The sequence below is a fragment of the Podarcis bocagei genome, assembly GCF_964188305.1.
Source record: "Podarcis bocagei genome assembly, chromosome: 5".
In the NCBI taxonomy this organism is placed as follows: Eukaryota; Metazoa; Chordata; class Lepidosauria; order Squamata; family Lacertidae; genus Podarcis; species Podarcis bocagei.
In genome coordinates, this window is record NC_138129.1 from 29,074,548 (window position 1) to 29,093,782 (window position 19,235).

The 19,235-nt window shown below is 45.7% G+C and overlaps 1 protein-coding gene across 10 annotated transcripts in view; it reads left to right on the forward strand.

Moving 5' to 3' along the window:
- Nucleotides 1–19,235, forward strand: part of EPB41L1 (erythrocyte membrane protein band 4.1 like 1) — a 175,705-nt gene that overhangs the window by 129,279 nt on the left and 27,191 nt on the right. For all 10 annotated transcript variants that reach the window (XM_081195954.1, XM_081195950.1, XM_081195955.1 and 7 more), the window contains 7 exons: nt 6,851–6,955; nt 7,056–7,098; nt 8,225–8,300; nt 9,575–9,793; nt 10,003–10,090; nt 11,908–12,060; nt 13,127–13,224. In XM_081195954.1, coding sequence (XP_081052080.1) covers nt 6,851–6,955; nt 7,056–7,098; nt 8,225–8,300; nt 9,575–9,793; nt 10,003–10,090; nt 11,908–12,060; nt 13,127–13,224 — 782 coding nt within the window. The remainder of the gene's footprint in view (nt 1–6,850; nt 6,956–7,055; nt 7,099–8,224; nt 8,301–9,574; nt 9,794–10,002; nt 10,091–11,907; nt 12,061–13,126; nt 13,225–19,235) is intronic.

Here is a 19,235-nt window from a genome sequence, read left to right on the forward strand (position 1 = left end):
CCAGACCCAAACCCAGACCCTCTCCACAGATAAATTACAGACACCATCCAGTAGCCAAACCATAGTGGCACCTCCGGATGCTGCACCCCCCTGCAATCCCTACACAGATCTGGCTGGCACAGGGCACAAAACCACAGCTCGCCCCTATACACGAAGCCAAGCCAGAGCACAACTAAGTGCAGTACAGCCATCTTCTCAGAAAAACTCTTCACAAGCTCAAGAGGTCAAGACACGAAAGCTTTAGCAACTAATCCACACCTAATGACCCTCCTAAGTGGTACTCAGAATATCACTCAAGAAATCACTCAAGATATCCCTCAAGTAATTAATGAACAAAAGAAGAAAAGGCACACTAACCTGGGAACTTCCTCTCTGCCCAGAACGTTGGAGGCTATATACCACACCCCCTCAACAGTATTTATAGGAACTCAAACACTGAGATCCTGCTCTGTTCTAGTAACAAGAAGCCGAAAGCACCAGCCTGAAGATGACGAGTGAGACCTCGTCGAAACGTCGCCTAGACACCCCAACTCTTACACGGGAAGACACCCGAAGACACCAAAACCTGCATTCCTGTACCCGTGAAAATCTACGAAAGCAAATATCTCACCTCTACGGGGAGGAAACCTTCCAGCTGACAAGAACCTACGAGAAACTAGAAATCCGAAGAGCCACCATCTTATGTGATCTCTTGTTCCTACGTAACTGCCGAGACAACAACTTAATTCCCACATGCTTCCAACTTAAATTCCACTCTAAAACCCCAGCTACCGAAAGGATCCTGAAACGAACTGAACTATCCCTAATCAGAAACGAACTACATAAGAAAAGATACCTACTAAACCAAACCAACAAAGATCTGCTCACTCTTCACCTCAAACTCTGTAACAAAATCCACCCTGCACTCTGGGACAAATGCAAACAACTAGCCGTTTGGAGAGCTGAAACAGAGTCCTCACATAAGACAGACACACACACCAACAAACTCCACAAACTAGAGAAACGCCAGAAGCCCAGCCACCCTCCACAACAACCCATGAAACAAACAGTACATAACATATCAGACAGGATCCTCACCTCAACTGAAACCAAAGTACTCTCCAAAGGTTTCAACTTTGCAGTCGCCCCGAGACGCATCCCCACGGAAAACATCATATGCGGAGTCGAAGCTAGCCTAACCAAAATCAACCCAGATGAAGCCAATAAAATCAGACTTGAAGTCACCAACATCCTCTGCTCCAGCAAACCACCCAGAAGCAATCTACACAAAGAAGAACAGAAAGCACTCACCAACCTGAGGAAAGACAACAACATAATCATTCTCCCAGCAGACAAAGGTAATGCCACTGTTGTGATGAACACATCGGACTACCAAGCAAAACTATCAAATCTACTCCAAGACCCTACCTACCAACCTATAAAAACAGATCCCACCACCTATCTGGAAAAAACCACCAAATCCAAAATAAAAGCCTCTCCTATCAGTGAAGAAATCCAGCTAAGAATCATCCCCAGAGAAAAATCATCCAGATGCCCCAAACTCTACGGTCTCCCCAAGATACACAAAGAAGGAACACCACTCAGACCAATAGTCAGCTCCATAGGCTCACCTCTACAAAATCTCGCTAAATTTCTCGCTAAGCAACTTCAGCCCTATGCAGAATCTATCGCTTCACACGTTACAAACTCCTTCCAGTTCATAGAAACAATAAAGAAGCAAAACCTACATCCCGATGACCTACTTGTGAGCTTCGATGTTGTATCTCTCTTCACACAAGTGCCCATTAATGAAGCCTTGACAGCCATTCAAAACAAATACAATCCCCCCGAATACATCCTGGACCTGACCAACCACTGCCTAACCAACACGTACTTCATCCACAATGGACAAAGATACAAACAGATAGAAGGAGCACCTATGGGATCACCCCTCTCACCGGTCATCGCAAATCTGTACATGGAACACTTTGAAACCAATGCTTTAGACAAGTCAGAACACAAACCCAAACTTTGGCTCAGATATGTTGACGACACCTTTGTAATTTGGCCACACGGGAAGGAAAAACTAGATAGCTTCCTCACACATCTCAACAGCCTACACCCCAAAATACAATTCACTATGGAAATAGAAGCCAACAACCAACTTCCCTTCCTTGACGTCCTAATCTACAAAAAACCTGATGGCTCCCTAGGACACACTATCTACCGGAAAAAAACACACACCAACCGCTACTTACATGCACAATCACACCACCACCCTGCACAAATAAACTCCGTAGCCAAGACTCTCATCTCCAGAACCAAAGGCCTGGCTGACAAAGACCACTTGACAACTGAGTTACAGAATCTCTCAAATGTGTTAATCGCCAACGGATACCAGCAAAACAGGGTTACGAAGCTAATCCAAAAAGAAACACCCCCCAAAAACCAAGACACAGAAGAAAACAATGGCATGGCCCTCCTTCCTTATATCAAGGGCACTACAGATAAAATTAGCAAAATCCTCCATAAACACAATATCAAAACAGCCTTTTGCACCAACCAAAAAATAGCCAATATCCTCAGAAACCCAAAAGATAAAATCCAGTTAGAAAACCAAGGGGTCTATGAAATACCCTGCAAAGTCTGCCCAGCCACGTACATTGGACAAACAAACAGACGAATAAATGCACGTATCGCAGAACACAAGAATGCCGTCAAAAAAGAAGAAAAAACTTCCTCTCTTTACCAACACATGAAAGAAACAGGACACGAAATTAATTTTGCAGATTCCAAATTGCTCTTTAACATGGAACATCACCACAAGAGAATAATCATGGAAGCCATCGAGATAGAGAAACACCCTCACAACATGAACAAGCGTGACGACACGTCCCGCCTGCCAGACATCTGGAAATTAGCCCTCCCCACAAAAACCGACACCAGAACCAGAGGCACACAGAACGCCATCTCCAATCAACCACACCAGACCCAAACCCAGACCCTCTCCACAGATAAATTACAGACACCATCCAGTAGCCAAACCATAGTGGCACCTCCGGATGCTGCACCCCCCTGCAATCCCTACACAGATCTGGCTGGCACAGGGCACAAAACCACAGCTCGCCCCTATACACGAAGCCAAGCCAGAGCACAACTAAGTGCAGTACAGCCATCTTCTCAGAAAAACTCTTCACAAGCTCAAGAGGTCAAGACACGAAAGCTTTAGCAACTAATCCACACCTAATGACCCTCCTAAGTGGTACTCAGAATATCACTCAAGAAATCACTCAAGATATCCCTCAAGTAATTAATGAACAAAAGAAGAAAAGGCACACTAACCTGGGAACTTCCTCTCTGCCCAGAACGTTGGAGGCTATATACCACACCCCCTCAACAGTATTTATAGGAACTCAAACACTGAGATCCTGCTCTGTTCTAGTAACAAGAAGCCGAAAGCACCAGCCTGAAGATGACGAGTGAGACCTCGTCGAAACGTCGCCTAGACACCCCAACTCTTACACGGGAAGACACCCGAAGACACCAAAACCTGCATATATATATATATATATATATATATATATATATATATATATATATATATATTGTATGCAGAATTGACAAATGCACACATTTTTCCAAGCAGTTTTCCCTAAAAGAATGCATCTTTGTACACATTGTTTGGGTTAAAGCACTGCATTGTGAAGTTTGGATAAGTGTGAATTTCAAAGAATAGCTGTGTTTCTGTTCTTGTATTGGTTAGAGGCGTGTGAATTAGGTAGTTTCTCATTAAAATGTAAACAAAAGTGCATTTCTTGCCCATCCCTATCCCTGCCATCTCCAAGTAAATCTGGAGAAGGCCCCGTTTAGATGGGCCATTAATAACAGGCAGCTTGCTCTATTCCCATACAGTTTATTGTCTACTTTAGGTTAGTGTGATTTTTATTAGGATTAGAGTTAGGCATCGGGAATGTGTCATCTGATGAGAGTTTCAAAAGACAATGGAGAATCAGGCAAGGTGAGGCTCAGATGGTTTAGATTTAGAAGAAGCTTTGTTGTGGAAATTAGCATGGAAATTTGTAGAAATGTGGGTAGTGGTGGGTATTCTAGCATAGGGTGCATACAAACAGAGACTGAAAGAAGAAGAAATGAACAACAGCAGGAAGGAATATAAGCAGCAGTGAGGAAGTTATATGGTATGGGGTTGACTGGCAGAGAGCTTTTAATCTAAGGACTAGAATCTTGAGATGCATCCAAAGCATGATGGAAGGACCAGTTCTGGGGCTGAAGGAAATGGCGGACATAATCACAGCAACAGGAGAGAAAGATTAGTTTAGTAGAGAGGCTTTCTGATCCGACAGCAAATAAGTATGAAAAATCTGGCAGTTTCTTGATCAATGTTCTTCCTCCTGCAAGCAGCTTAGAAACCAGCATTTTATTATCTTCTACCAAACACATTATTGGTGCCTCCCCCATTCATTGTTGTTTAGTTGTATAGTGCAGGCTGTCACTCAGGAAAGCTGATCTCCGGAACCTGCTTTCAATTAAAATAAGAAGACTGGAAAAAGCCCATGTTAAATGCCTATATTGATTCACTGCCTTTTGCTGTGCCAGGTTAATGAGGAGTCTCTCCATACAATGAAGTGATTTTGTGGGGAAGAAAGTTAATTGCTTAATTTAAAAAGGTTTCTGTTGGCATTTATTGCCTCTTGCTTGTATAGCTTTGCTCCTCATTTTACAAATCTAAGTGCTGGCATATCAAGTCTTAGGATCTGGCTCTTAAGTTGTGGTGCTATTGTCACTATTATCAAGAGTATTTTCATCTCCATGTCATTGGGAAGACTCTGGAGAAATCTTCATGAGGATAACAAGCCTATCATTTATTATTCTTTATTTTTGAAAGCAGAGGGCTGTATTCAAAGTTTTCTGTCCCCTGGTATGAGGACTCTTACACTTACAGATAGGTAAAGAAAAAGGGACCCCTGACCATTAGGTCCAGTCGTGACCGGCTCTGGGGTTGCGGCGCTCATCTCGCTTTATTGGCCTAGGGAGCCGGCATACAGCTTCCGGGTCATGTGGCCAGCATGACTAAGCCGCTTCTGGCGAACCAGAGCAGCGCACGGAAACGCCGTTTACCTTCTCGCCGGAGCGGTACCTATTTATCTACTTGCACTTTGACGCGTTTTCGAACTGCTAGGTTGGCAGGAGCAGGGACCGAGCAACGGGAGCTCACCCCATTGCGGGGATTCGAACCACCGACCTTCTGATCGGCAAGTCCTAGTCTCTGTGGTTTAACCCACAGCGCCACCCGCGTCCCTTACACTAACAGATAGGTGTTTAAATATTGTGCAACTGAAGAATCCAATGCAACAATTGAAAAAACTTGTTGCAAAACAGATCACACATCCTACTGTGCAACAAAATTACCAGCACCTGCTTATTTTGGATACAACTCAGATGAGAGTGAGTGTGAAAGCACACACACACACATACGTGGCCATGCAATTGGAGGAAGAAGGGAGGCACACTGAGAGGGGAGAAGTGAGTGATTAAAACTATGACAAAAGTAAAGTCGGGATGAAAGGAACTGAGAAGGAAATGGCAATTTTAAACAACAGCAGAAGTTTGAGTAAAGGATGGATGGATACTAAGAGGGGGAAAGTGGCCATTTTAAACAACGACAAAAGTTTGAATATCCTTGTAATATTTTTTGTTTGGTGCATCCCAAAGGTTTAGCAAAGCCAGGGTGCAAATAGACACAAGATAGTTCGCAAGAGTATTCATATTAATTGTTTAGTAGTAGTGTTAATTTCCCCTAGAAATCTGCCGCACAAGGGCATTCCCACATGTTCCCTGGCGTGCTCTGCAATGTCAGCAAATTGGAGACAGGTTCTTACTGATGCAAGAGTATAATGTCAACAAGATACTGTTTTTAACTCAATTTCCTTTACTTGGGCAGAGGTCATTGTTAACTGCTTCCTCCCCCAAACTTCATTCCACTCTGAGTCTTTGATCTTCTGGATGTCTTGTTCCCAAATTTTCCTCAAAACTTGCAACTTTCCGATATCTTTTCCCAATAACGTTTGCTATACCCGGACCTTTATGTCCACTTGTTGCGTCAGGACCAGCTGTTTGAATGTTGCAAGCTCCATAGCGACTCTTGTCAACTTGATAAGAAGTTACCTTGGCGTATCATTAACCGCCACCCCTCCCAGTTATAAGGGCTAGAAAATAATAGTAATTTGTTCTTACAACTGCATGTGCTGCCTTTTTCCATTTGTGCTGTTGCCATGTTGCTGCGTGGGTCTTTCCCTTGGTCAGGAAGTACATTGTGTTGTTTTCTTTCATTTTTCTAACCTAGGGAAAATGCTACATCTAACTACTTACCTGTAACAAATGTTGCATACTCACTCACCCGCACCCGTGGCCCCTCTCAGTTCAGTGTGACTTACTCCCTAGCAACTGTGTTTAGGGTTGCAGCTTAAATATAACTCTGGCCTTCCTTAAGTCATTTCCTTGCATCAGTGGTGGTGTTGGGGAGCTTGTTGGCTTCCAGTTTTTGGATTCCAACTCCCTTCAGCCCTAGCCAGCATGGCCGATGATCAAGGATCATGGGAGTTGTAGTCCAACAGCACCTGAAGATGCCTAACATTCTACCCTGCCACTCATAGTTTTGTGGGTTTAGCAGCATCTACAGGATCAGAAAGTGCTTCTTACATGCCCATGAAGAAGAATGATTGTGTTTGACTGCATGAACAAGGAAAGAAGCCACAATTTTGCTTCTGTCCTACCTAGCAGGCATTGGAAAGAAGGCAATAGCTTCTAGGTGTGCTCTTAGTTCTTACTCTTTCTATATTTATTTGTCTTGCAGAAACATGCCCGGGGGCAGGTGCTCTTTGACCTAGTCTGTGAGCACCTCAACCTCCTGGAGAAGGATTATTTTGGACTTACATTCTGCGACTCAGATAGTCAGAAGGTATGTTTTGGGTGGCCCTGATAGAGGCCTGTGCTGTGTCTATTCAAGAAGCTGTGATTAAATAAGACTTCTTCTTATGTGCTCTCTCTTTCCATTTCAGAACTGGTTGGATCCATCCAAGGAAATAAAGAAACAGATTCGCAGTGAGTAATGTAGCTGGAAGCCCGTGTACTCAATGGCTTCCTACGTTTTCTAACTGGGCCTCTATGGTAACATAGATGAGCAGAAATTCTCCCCTTGTCCATAAGATACCATTAGTAAGCAACTTGATTGTTGTATTCAAAATATTTTCCAAGCATGAAAAGGAACTGACTTGAGAAGAATAGAGGCTTGAGGGAGAATAAGGCCTTAAGGATCTAACATTCTCCAGTGTTCCAGTTGCCACTGACACCTGTATGAAGTGTTATACTATGCCTAGAGTGCTGTGTGCCTATACCAATACAGTAGTATTGTTACCGACCATGACACCCTCTTTTTGTCACTCTTTGCAGAGTGGAAATAATAGTAACTGCAAACTATCATTGAAAGAAAGGAGTGCAGTGAAGAACCTCATGATTGTATAAAATACATTATATGATAGGAGCACCAAGCAGTGGGGGACATTCACTTTTGTAACCTGGTTCCTTTTGGACTGCAACTCGCACCAGCCCCAGCCATCATGGCCATGGCTGGGGGTTGGGGGTAGGCTGAGGTAAAGCAAGCAGCGCACTCTGCCCTGATGTAGAAAGGCAGGAAAGAGTGGTGATAGGTCATAGGCCCTTGGTCATATTGGCTCCCATGCTCCTTTCATTTTACAGGGAGGAGAAAGCTCTCCGTTGGGAGTTGGATTCTTGAATAGCAAGATATTGGGTAGTCTTGCTGCACAAGCGGTTTGCACGGATACCGCAGGAGGTCTTTCCCAAACAGCAGGCCCTCTGGGAGACAGGAGCCTGTTTCCATGGCAACAGCAAGTTGTAGCCTCTCTTGTGTGGCGAAGGCTGTTCTGCTGGGTCGCAGGTCTTAGCAGGCAAGCGCACCCTGCCATGTGCCTCAGCCGTGTACATCCAGTCAAGCAGAGATCCCTGCTGATTCTGAGGAGTTTGTCTTTTTTGAGGCACATTAATAGTTTCCTTGCATAGCAGGCGGGAGGCAGTGTGAGGCGGTCGGAGTCATGGAAGTGGGAATTGGAGATGAGTGCAAGTGTGAGAGACGAAGGAAAGGAAAGGGTACCTCAGCTGAGTATGTCTACTCCATCATATTTTCCCTTTTCTCCATCTCTCCGTTACATAGGTGGCCCCTGGAACTTTGCCTTCACCGTCAAGTTTTACCCACCAGACCCTGCCCAGCTCACAGAGGACATCACGAGGTGAGTCAAAGCTACATATTCCCCTCTTAAGCAATGGAATGTGTTGAGCTGAACACACACACACACACACACACACACACACACACACACACACACACACCAAGCCTCAACCACCCACCGCTGCCACTCATTTTGACATCAAGCTGACTTCCGCTGGTGATGACTGAGAGAGGTGATCACTACTGGAGAATGGTCCTATATAACAACAACAGCAGCAGCAGCAGCAGCAGCAGCAACAACAACAAACAAACAAACAAACAAACAAACAAACAAATAAATAAATAAATAAATAATAAAAAATATTATTTATATCCCCACCCATCTGGCTGGGTTTCTCCAGCCACTCTGGGCGGCTCCCAACAGAATATTAAAAGCACAATAAAACATCAAACATTAAAAACCTCTCTAAACAGGGCTGCCTTCAGATGTCTTCTAAAAGTCAGACAGTTGTTTATTTCCTTGACATCTGATGGGAGGGCCTTCTACAGGGCGGGTGCCACTACCGAGAAGGCCCTCTGCCTGGTTCCCTGTAGCTTCACTTCTTGCAATGAGGGAACTACCAGAAGGCCCTCGGTGTTGGATCTCAGTGTCCAGGCTGAACGATGGGGGTGGAGACGCCCCTTCAGGTATACTGGACCAAGGCCGTTTAGGGCTTTAAAGGTCCTAGGACTTGCCTCCAAAATCAAAAGCAACGGAATAGCACAAGCGTTTCTCAGCTTCCATCCCCACTGCTTACACTGGCCACTGGAAGGATGCAACCTAATATCTTCTTCTGGAAGGAAGGAATTGATTTTAGGCAGCCTTCCCCAAGCTGGTGCCCTCCAGATGTTTTGGACTACTAATAAACTGGATGTTCATCAAGCTGTGCCTGGCTTGGTGGGCCAGATACCTCTTCTGCACCTAGAGGTTTTCCAGGTATTAAATGCCTTCAGATTAAAAGTTATGACTGCAATCCCAGACAGCAACAAAATTATGAGATCTGAAAACCCTATAGTTCAGAGCAGCTAACTCGGTATTCCTTGCGGCTGCCAGTGTTGGCAGGGGGCCAATGGGAGTTGTAGCTCAGTGATACCTGGAGGGCTTCAGATTAGCCACCCATGCCCCAATAGGCCATTTTATGGCGGGCTGTGTTTGGCTTGGTGACTAGCAAATGGCTTGCTGTATTAAGAAGTCAACATGGCCCACCCCTTATTAAATGACTGCAAGGAAGTTCCTGATTTCCTGCTTGCTTTTCTCACGGCTGTCCCAACTGCTTGACTCCCTCCCCACCCTAGATACTACCTGTGCCTGCAGCTCCGAGCAGACATCATCAGTGGGCGCCTCCCATGTTCCTTCGTTACGCATGCATTACTGGGCTCCTATGCTGTGCAAGCTGAACTGGGAGATTATGACGTCGAGGAGCATGTGGGCAATTACGTTGGTGAGCTTCGTTTTGCTCCAAATCAAACTAGGGAGCTGGAAGAGCGTATCATGGAGCTGCATAAGACTTACCGGTGAGTATGTTTCTGTCCTTCTGTACTGAGAACAAGCAAGACCTGGGAAACGGGTTCTCTGACAGTGGTTTGGGAGCAGATAGCGCTGTGCAATCTATTTCTTTCTGCCCCTGTCTTGTAAAAGCCCAGTGAAGGAAATACCAGCATTTTGCCCAGCTGTCAGGAGCTGATGGTTTACACTTCTGCCGTTTCTCCCTTTCCTTTCAAAGGGGCATGACACCTGGAGAGGCAGAAATTCACTTCCTGGAGAATGCCAAGAAGCTTTCCATGTATGGAGTTGACCTGCATCATGCCAAGGTACGGTAGACCTGTAGTGTGTGAAGAAGCCCTCAGAATGGGTTGGGTTGCATGCCCTGAAGAAATTGCCACATCATCTCTTCACCCCTGGCCAAACTCTGCACCAGCGCACAGGATGCATCAGTTTAGTGGTGCGAATTTTCCTAGGACTCATCTAATAATAAGATGAGGCACTGCCATCATTTTTTTTCCTGTCAGAAAACATGACATCTTGGTGAAGCAGATTAATTCAAATTGTCAAATGTTTAAGATTGGAGCTGTCTTCTTCTTTCTTTCTTTTTAAAATAAACAAACAATCAAACAAAAACCTTAAGGTACCATGTGGCCGTATTGTGGGACCTTTTCTGTAACAAGTGGAATGTGGAGATTTTATTCCATGAAAGCTGATTACTCCATAGTTTTTGCAGGTTGTGTGTGTGTGTTTTTTTAAGGAAAAACACACAAAAAGATTCTTGGTGTGTTTGTGTATATATATACCTATTCAATGGTCATCTACCTGTAGTTTCCTACATGTTTTCTCCTTTCTCCTAACACAGTTAAAATTCCATCCATTTTTTCTGTTCTCCTGTCTGTTTCCTGTATTTCTTACCTTCACAACTTTTTTCCTCTTCCATATCCATGCATGATCTGGCTGCTAGGACAGCAAGTTTTGGCCTCTCCAGATAGAGCAGTTTCATGCTTTACAAGCAGCAACCCAATTTGATGCGGTGAAGTTAATCCCTTAAAAGCCAGAGCTAATTGAACGCAGCAAAATCTCCCCTGCCTGCTCTCTAGCAAACTTCCTGGTGTGCTCAAAGAGGCGGAGGAGCCTCGAGAAGACGGAGGGCACTGAATTTCGGGCCACATATCTGATCCCTCTGATTACAACAGCTCTCTAAATCATGACCCACAACTCTGGGAGCCTGCTGGTTTCCTGGTAGCAGTCTGAACAGTACTCTGCTGTCCCCTAGCGTCAAAATTGTCTATGGGTTAGAGCACATGGGAGGATGCTTCCAACACCCCCACCCCCTTTGTAATAAATAGATGTTGCAAGCAAATGCTGTTGGCAGGCTTGTGCTGCTGGCCAGGACTTTTCCCAGGATCAGGAAGCGCATTTTATGAGATTAGTGCAATATGCTCCCCACAAGAATCCCCTAATGGGGAATACACCTTTAAACCTTGGCCGTGGTGCCTCAGTCCCCGCAGTCCTTTTCACCAGTGAAGCATCCCCTGCTGTTGTGTCTTAAATACTTAGGCAGTCAACTTTTGCCTGCTTGGGGAACATTAGCCCGGGGAAAAGAAGTAGCTATGCTATGCTGCAGCCTGTTTTTGCAAGCATAGAGAATGACAGAAGACACGCAATGCCATGCACTCTTAGTGTGCCCGCTTTCCTAAAGCAAAATTCCTGATGGTCTTTCCAAGAAGAACGGCATTCCATGATGCTCCCCCTAGTAACACCCTTTTCTCAGGCCTAAACCAGGAAGATCTCCTTTGTCTGGAGTTGGAACTGGAGGTGTGGCTCACCAGTAGAGACCATATTCCTAAAGTTGTGGCTGGTCAGATGATCTCTTTCAAGTTCTGAAATTGTTTCTATATGAGTTAGATGGGGATAAAGGCAGACAAGTGACCCACTTGGAATTTAGGAGGGTGGTGTGTTAACCTGCCCTTGCTCCTTCCCTGCTTTCACATCCTTGACCGGTTTAAAATAATACCTTGGCACTTACCAGCAGGGTTTGAGGATTTGCTTTGAATGCCTGACTTTGCACTGATGGGTTTTCGTATGTGCTAATACCTCTCTTTCTTTCTGTCTCTTGTTTTCTGCTTTGGCTCTTGCGCAGGATTCAGAAGGCATTGACATCATGCTAGGTGTTTGTGCCAATGGCCTTCTCATTTATAGGGACAGGCTGAGAATAAACCGTTTTGCCTGGCCCAAGATCCTCAAGATTTCATACAAGAGGAGTAATTTCTACATCAAAATTCGACCTGGTGAGGTAAGTGTCCCAAGTGTCCCCTGTCCAAAAGAAAGAAAAAAGTTCACTCTTTAGCAGGCAGTCAATTCCTGGGGAGAACCTGAACATTAGAAACACGAGTTTCCCATCTGGGTAATGAGTGTTCAGCAGGTCCATAGATTTGGCATTGACATAATGGCCAGCAATTATTTATGGTTGCCACTGATTTGTCCCCTCTCTTGAGTCCTCTGCCAAAGAAGGGATATATATTTCACTTTGAAACAAACTTTGGAGAAGAAGGAGAATGAGAAGGATGCTCACCATTTCTGTTTTATTTGAAGCCGAGTGCCAGATGGGAAGATTCTGTCTCTCAGTTTCTTTGCTCACATTTGCCCGAACATGTGAACACTGGGTCTGTAGATGGGAAGCAGGGTTGGCCATGCAAAGTGTGCCCCAGAGCCCATTTCCACATGCACTCTATGTCTCCAGTCTTAGCCCATGTTGAATAGGAAAAGTCTGCTGGCCATTTTTAAACACATGCCCTTGGAATGTTGTTAGAACATCTTGTGCAATCAGGGACCTTTCTTCGTCTCTCATGCCTGGCACAGTGAAAAACTCCAACCACCCATCCTTTGAGTTTTCTGCAGTTCACAGAGAACCCAGAGAAAGGAAAGGGATATTTTTGCTGGTTGTCCATAGCAGGAGCAACCGGGGGTGGGGTGGGGTGGGAAGGGCAGTCCCACTCACAACTGAATTTGTGGATTCTGGAGTAGGAAAGATCTGTTTTAAGAACATGAGAAAAGTCCAGTTGGATCAGACCAAAGGCCCAGCATCCTGTTTTTAGAGTGGCCAAAATACATCAAGAACCACATGTTCAAAAACTGAACCCAACCACCAGCCTCAATGGAGCAGAAGCTGACGGTTGATGTAACTTGACCCTGGTGGGAAAACAGGAAACTGACTGTTCAACTGGAGCAGACCTTGATTTCATCTTTGCTGGCACCTACCTTCCTCCCTCCCTCTCTGTCCATCATTCCCTCAGGGGGGTTGGTAAGGGCTGACTTGATTCTTGGTCATAATGTCTGTTCTTTGTTCCCTGCAATTTCAGTATGAGCAGTTTGAGAGTACTATTGGCTTCAAGCTGCCCAACCACCGCTCGGCCAAGAGACTCTGGAAAGTTTGCATTGAGCACCACACGTTCTTCAGGTGAGACTGGGGGGGGGGGGTGGATCATGAAGGCTTTGTCCTCTATAAGGCGGTGCTACAGATAAGATTGAAAGGTTTATGGATCCTTTCTCGCTCAGTCTAGCCTATTTGACAGGGTTGTTGTGAAAATAAATTCAGATAAAGATATATTGCCACCCACCTGGAAGTCTAAATATGTTTTTGAGCAGGAAGCAACCTGTAGAACAGAGTCCCTGCCAGATATGATCTTTACCGTGGAGTGGTAATTTGAGGATTCCCAGATATGAGTCTCTGTTCTCTTAAAAAAGAAAACCTCAGCCTTGCAGCTTACAGCATGGTTGGTGTTGCCTTATTAGCTGACAAGAGGGAACAGTGATCTTGTTTCCAGCTGTAGAATATGAAGCATACTGGTAGCTGAGACAGTTTACAGGGTAGGGCAAGATAGAGGGAGAAATGAGCTTTGTGTGTTCTGTGTTCTGTAAGACATCAACTAGGTTTAGAATTCTCTTGAAGGCAAAAATTATTTTACTGACTTGCTAGTTCCCAGATTATGTTGCTAGTTCCCAGATTATGGTTTCACCCAGGCCCTCTGAGTTTGTGTGCATTTTTATTCTAGCCCTAGCTATGAATCAAGAAGGGAGAGGTCATGAATTTTATCTGTCCAATGAGATGCTGTTCATCTGTATCTTTTCAGTAAATATTCAAAGAGTCAATTCATATGTCACATTCTGTTGCTGCTATGAACTTTTAACAGCTCATAGGAGTGCATTGTGCTTCATTTGCGTGTGAAGGAGAGATGCATGCAGTATCTCCGGTCATAAATTCCCACTCACAGGAATGGGTTTCATGTGCTGCTTATGGAAATTGATTTATGGCATGGTTTGCATTCCTTTCTCCAGTATTAACGCAGCTCAGATAAGTAGATCACTACAATCTGAGCTGTTGAATGTGCACGTCATGGGCAGAATTGGGTATCTGGTGCTCAATTCAGCATCTTGATAATCTCAACACCCACTGTTAAAGGGAGACTTTCAGAGTTCTGCTCAGTAGGATGATCTGGGAAATGAGTAGGCTGTGCCAGGCATGGGCCAACCAGGATATTTAGTAGGCAGAAGTGTGTTTCAGGGCCCTGACAGTTACTTTTGGTTGGCAAAAGAAAATGTATGCAGATCTGCCTTTACAGTGGTACCCCGCAAGACGAACGCCTCGCAAGATGGAAAACCCGCTAGACGAAAGGGTTTTCCGTTTTGGAGGCGCTTCGCAAAACGAATTTCCCTATGGGCTTGCTTCGCAAGACGAAAGCCCATAGGGAAATCTCCGGGGACCTCTTTTAAATGCTAGCGGTGGGGAGCAAAGCCTTTCCCCCCCCCTCTGGCCTTCAGAAGAGGTCCAGGAAGGCTGGCGGGGGCCGAAAGGCTTTGCTCCCCAGCGCCAGCATTTTAAAAGCAGTCCGGGATAGCAGGGAAGCGCTTCCTGCTATCCCGGACGGCTTTTGAAGGCAGGAGAGTCTCCGCCAGCAGCGGCAGCGCTGCCGCTGCTGGCGGAGAGGTCCGCGAAGCCTGGGCGCGCTGCGCGCAGGCTTCTGCATGCCAGCAAGTCTCCGCCAGCAGCGGCAGCGCTGCCGCTGCTGGCGGAGAGGTCCGCGAAGCCTGGGCCGGACAGCTTTTGAAGGCAGGCGGGGGGAGCAAAGACTTTCGCCCCCGCCAGCCTTCAGAAGAGGTCCAGGACCTCTTCTGAAGGCTGGCGGGGGGCAAAAGTCTTTGTCCCCCCTGCCTGCCTTCCCAGGGGCTTTTAAATCGCCCCGGACAGCGGAGAAGTCCTCCGCTGTCCGGGGCGATTTTAAAATGCCGCCCGCCAGCATTTTAAGATCGCCCCGGACAGGGGAGAAGTCCTCCGCTGTCCCGGGGTTTTTTAAAATGCTGGGGGTGGGAAGAAAAGCCCTTGTCCCCCCCCAGCCTTCAGAAGAGGTCCGGGGACAGACTGTCCCCGGACCTGGTCTGAAGGCGGTTTCCCTAGGAACGCATTAATTGATTTTCAATGCATTCCTATGGGAAACCGTGCATCGTAAGACGAAAAAACCGCAAGACGAAGAGAATTGCGGAACGAATTAATTTCGTCTTGCGAGGCACCACTGTACTGTTTGAGACTAACAGAACTGGTTATGACTCTGTAAGCTACTGTTTCTTAGGCAGCTGTCCATACACATCCATTACTCCATCTCCAATGGATGGGACATTTGCCAGGGGCATTTGAGCTCTATTAAAGGAGCAAAGGCTTTGAGGCAACCTTTCCCCGCTCCTGGCCACACACTTTGCAGGTTTTCTACTTGTCTGCCTCTGAAACATTTCCTATCCTGACAGGCCAATGTTTTATACATCAAGACATAGTCCCAGATCGTTTACCCTGTACATTTCCTGTGACATCCTTTTCCCCTTTAACATTCACTGCAGAGCAGCTGGCAGAACATCCCTAGATGCATTTAGAAGGTTTGTTTGTTCAGATGACAACAAAAAGCGAGTAGGGCCAACTGTTGGTTGCTTTGTCACATTGTGTGGCTTCCACGTAATGCAAGGAAGCCATCAATTGCATACGGTGCTCCTCACAGTCTTCCGAAATTGGGCACATCCACAAAGCCAAAACTTCCTCTTCTTTCAAGGTGGGGTGGGAGAGCACATGAGAAAGAGCACTAGAGAGCTTCAGGGGATAAACCGTCCGTGCATAACAAAGCAATACAGGGAAGTGACACCGTGTCAGAATTCAGCTTACGCGAGGATTTGGCAAAGATGCAAGTGCAGGGCTTCAGTCTGCAGCTGGCAAGAGCCATTAATCCAAGCCACAATCAAGAGGCAGAGTCATAAAGTCAACTAGAATCAATAAGACCATTGGGCAAAACTCGAGACAGGAGAAATGGGAACTGGGGACATGATAAGGGATCAGGAGTGTGATTGGGGGGAAACCTTGAGCATTAGTGAAGAGCAGTCTAATAGCACCCTGACTTGAGACGTCACTGTATACAGATGGCTTTCTGTTTCCAGTCTTATGAAATGGACTCTATTGGAGGGGGAGTTTAGTGAACCCAGTTGGGTGTGCCTTCCAGGCCTTGAACACAATAGGTTTGTTTCTCCTCTTCCAGGCAAGGGCTGGGGCAAGTGGACTAAAGTTTGAAGTGGAGAACCATCACACACACAAAATACACACTTAAGTTTTTCTGTGTTTGCAGAGCAGGGGTAGGCGTGTTCTTTTCCGCACTGATGTTGTCTCTGTATCCCCGCCTCTGCTGCACGTGGGCCTGCCATAGTCACAGTCATAGAATTGAGGTGGAAGGGATCCAAGGGTCAACTAGTCCAACCCTGCAGTGCAGGATGGTTTTAAAGTTCTTAAAACTATCCCCCCGCCCAAATAAATAAATAATCATTGAGGTCTTCCTACCAATCCTTTATTCACACTAATAGAATAACAGATGTTTGGAAACAGATGTTGTCATAATAACATAGCCTAGGAACTGGATATATTTACCACAGTGCAAATACATCTTTCCCCAAAGAGCTGCGTCAGCAGATGGCTGCACACTAAACGAACACATGTTCCAGCATAAGACCTGTGCAGAGTTCTGGCCTTTGCTCCTTGCCTCCTCTGGCACTCCAGCCATTAACATCCCAGGGAAGCCCTCGGGGAACGCATGGAAGAGAGAGTTGGCTTGGAAGCTCTTCTTCGTCACGGGTTAACTTTCTACAGATTGTACTGATTTAGTTAATCCTAAATGATGGGGAACATCTTAGGCGTTGGCAGGCAGAATGTTTTAAAAAATTAGTTAAGGTTAGAAAAACCAAGTGTCCCAGAGAGCTTCATGTAGTGCTCTTCAGCTGGCTCGTTCACCAAACCAGAAGAATTGTGACATTCAGGTAGGCTAGAAAGGTGATAATGGATTATTCAATTCATATGCCATGTACATAACCATTTTATATATAAAAAGCCAGTGTGGTGCTGGATTGAGTGCTGGGCTTGGATTGAAAGTTCCAAGTAGGATTCAAATTATTATTATTATTATTATTATTACTATTATTATTATCATCATCATCATCATCATCATCATCATTTATACTCCACCCATCCGGTTGGGTTTCCCCAGCCACTTTGGGCAGCTCCCAACAGATTAAAAATTGAATAAAACATCAAACATTAAAAACTTCCCTAAACAGGGCTGCCTTCAGATGTCTTCTGAAAGTGAAAGTCAGATAGTTGTTTATTTCCTTGACATCTGATGGGTGGGCGTTCCATAGGGTGGGCGCCACTACTGAGAAGACCCTCTGCCTGGTTCCCTGTAACCTCGCTTCTCGCAGTGAGGAAACCGCCAGAAGACCCTTGGAGGAGGACCTCAGTGCCCAGGCTGAATGATGAGGGTGGAGACGCTCCTTCAGTTATACTGGGCCGAGGCCGTTTAGGGCTTTAAAGGCACCAACACTTTGAGTTGTGCTTGGAAACGTTCTGGGAGCCAATGTAGGTCTTTCGGGACCAGTGTTATATGGTCTTGGCGGCTACTCCTAGTCTAGCTGCCTCATTCTGGATTAGTTGTAGTTTCTGGGTCACCTTCAAAGGTAGCCCCACGTAGAGCTACCTGGTTACAAAGCTCTCTGGTTTGCAGAGGTTGGATGCCCATCTATCATGGACGCTTTAACTGAGTTTTCTGCGTTGCATGGATTTGGATTGGATGTCCCTTGGGGTACCTTCCAGTCCTACAAGTCTATGATTGACCTTCAGACTGGTTGACAACACCCAGTCCAGCCTACCTCACAGGGTTGTTGTGGGGAGGAAATGGGATATCCCTCAGTATTGTGAACTCCTTCAAGGAGGGGTGAGATTCAGATGCAATTACTAAATGAAACATCATATTAAAATAAGACCTGGATGTTTGGCTTGCTACAGACACATTTTGCAGGAATATGCTAGCATTTGTTCCAAAATGTAGTCACATTTCTTTTTCAATAGGCATTTTTTTTAAATGTTACTTTCCCCGTAAACATATGTCAGGGAACTGACATCGGAGTGAGAGGTGAAGGGGAGGCTCCCAGATGGTGCTGGGGAAGGACCCAGCAGCAGGGGGAGAAACAGCTCAGTAGAGGGGGAAGCCAATCAGCGCAACACCGGGGATAAAGGGAGGCAGACGGGGGAATTGGAGAGAGGGATCCAGGACTCTTCACTGGACATCAGTGAGGAGAGCCCAGGTCCTCCGCTACCCACGCCTTCCCTGCGCAGAAGACTCCCGCGCAGTGAGAGGAGGAGGAGACTGGGTGTCAAACAACTTTTATGTTGGAAGAGGTTCAAGAAACGCCCACTGACGGATTCTGCCAGTGACTGAGGCAGCCACCATGAGAAGAGGCTGTGCAGTCAGAAAGTTTTAACAAGGCAAATTAACCAAGAAAGGCACCAGTTTACGCACGAGTAACTCATACCCATTACACATATTTGCATGCATATCAAGGGTGATCCCATTGCAGGGGATCTCATTGCAGATCCCAAAACACATTTGTGTTTTGTAGCACCATGAAAAGGTTGCAAATCCAAACAACTCTTTTATGTATAGGTGTGTGTCTGTGTGTGTGTGTGTGTGTGTGTGTGTGTGTGTGTGTGTGTGTGCAAGTGGACATTGCAAACAGTTTCTGTGGAGTGGAAGGTACAAGAGATGCTTCAGGCGGGGAAGCACATAGTTTCAAATGAGTAGTGGAGATCTAGGAAACTGAGATAGCATAGCTGCCTTGCCTTGAGACGTAAGAGCCATTCTACACGTTACACAGAAGGACTTGTCAATCTAATGGGGTAGAATTCTGGACTGTAGCAGTTCCAACTGGAGGAAAGGGAACTCATAAAACTTGCACATCCAAGAGAAATGTTTAATGTTGCATACTCTCGAACATGTTGGTTTATTATAAAATAGGGAGACTTTGACATGCAGGGACATTAAATAAATGCAACCTTTCCCTGTATCATGGAGCACAGTCCAGAAATCTATCAATCAACTCTGCTTAATGTGTAGA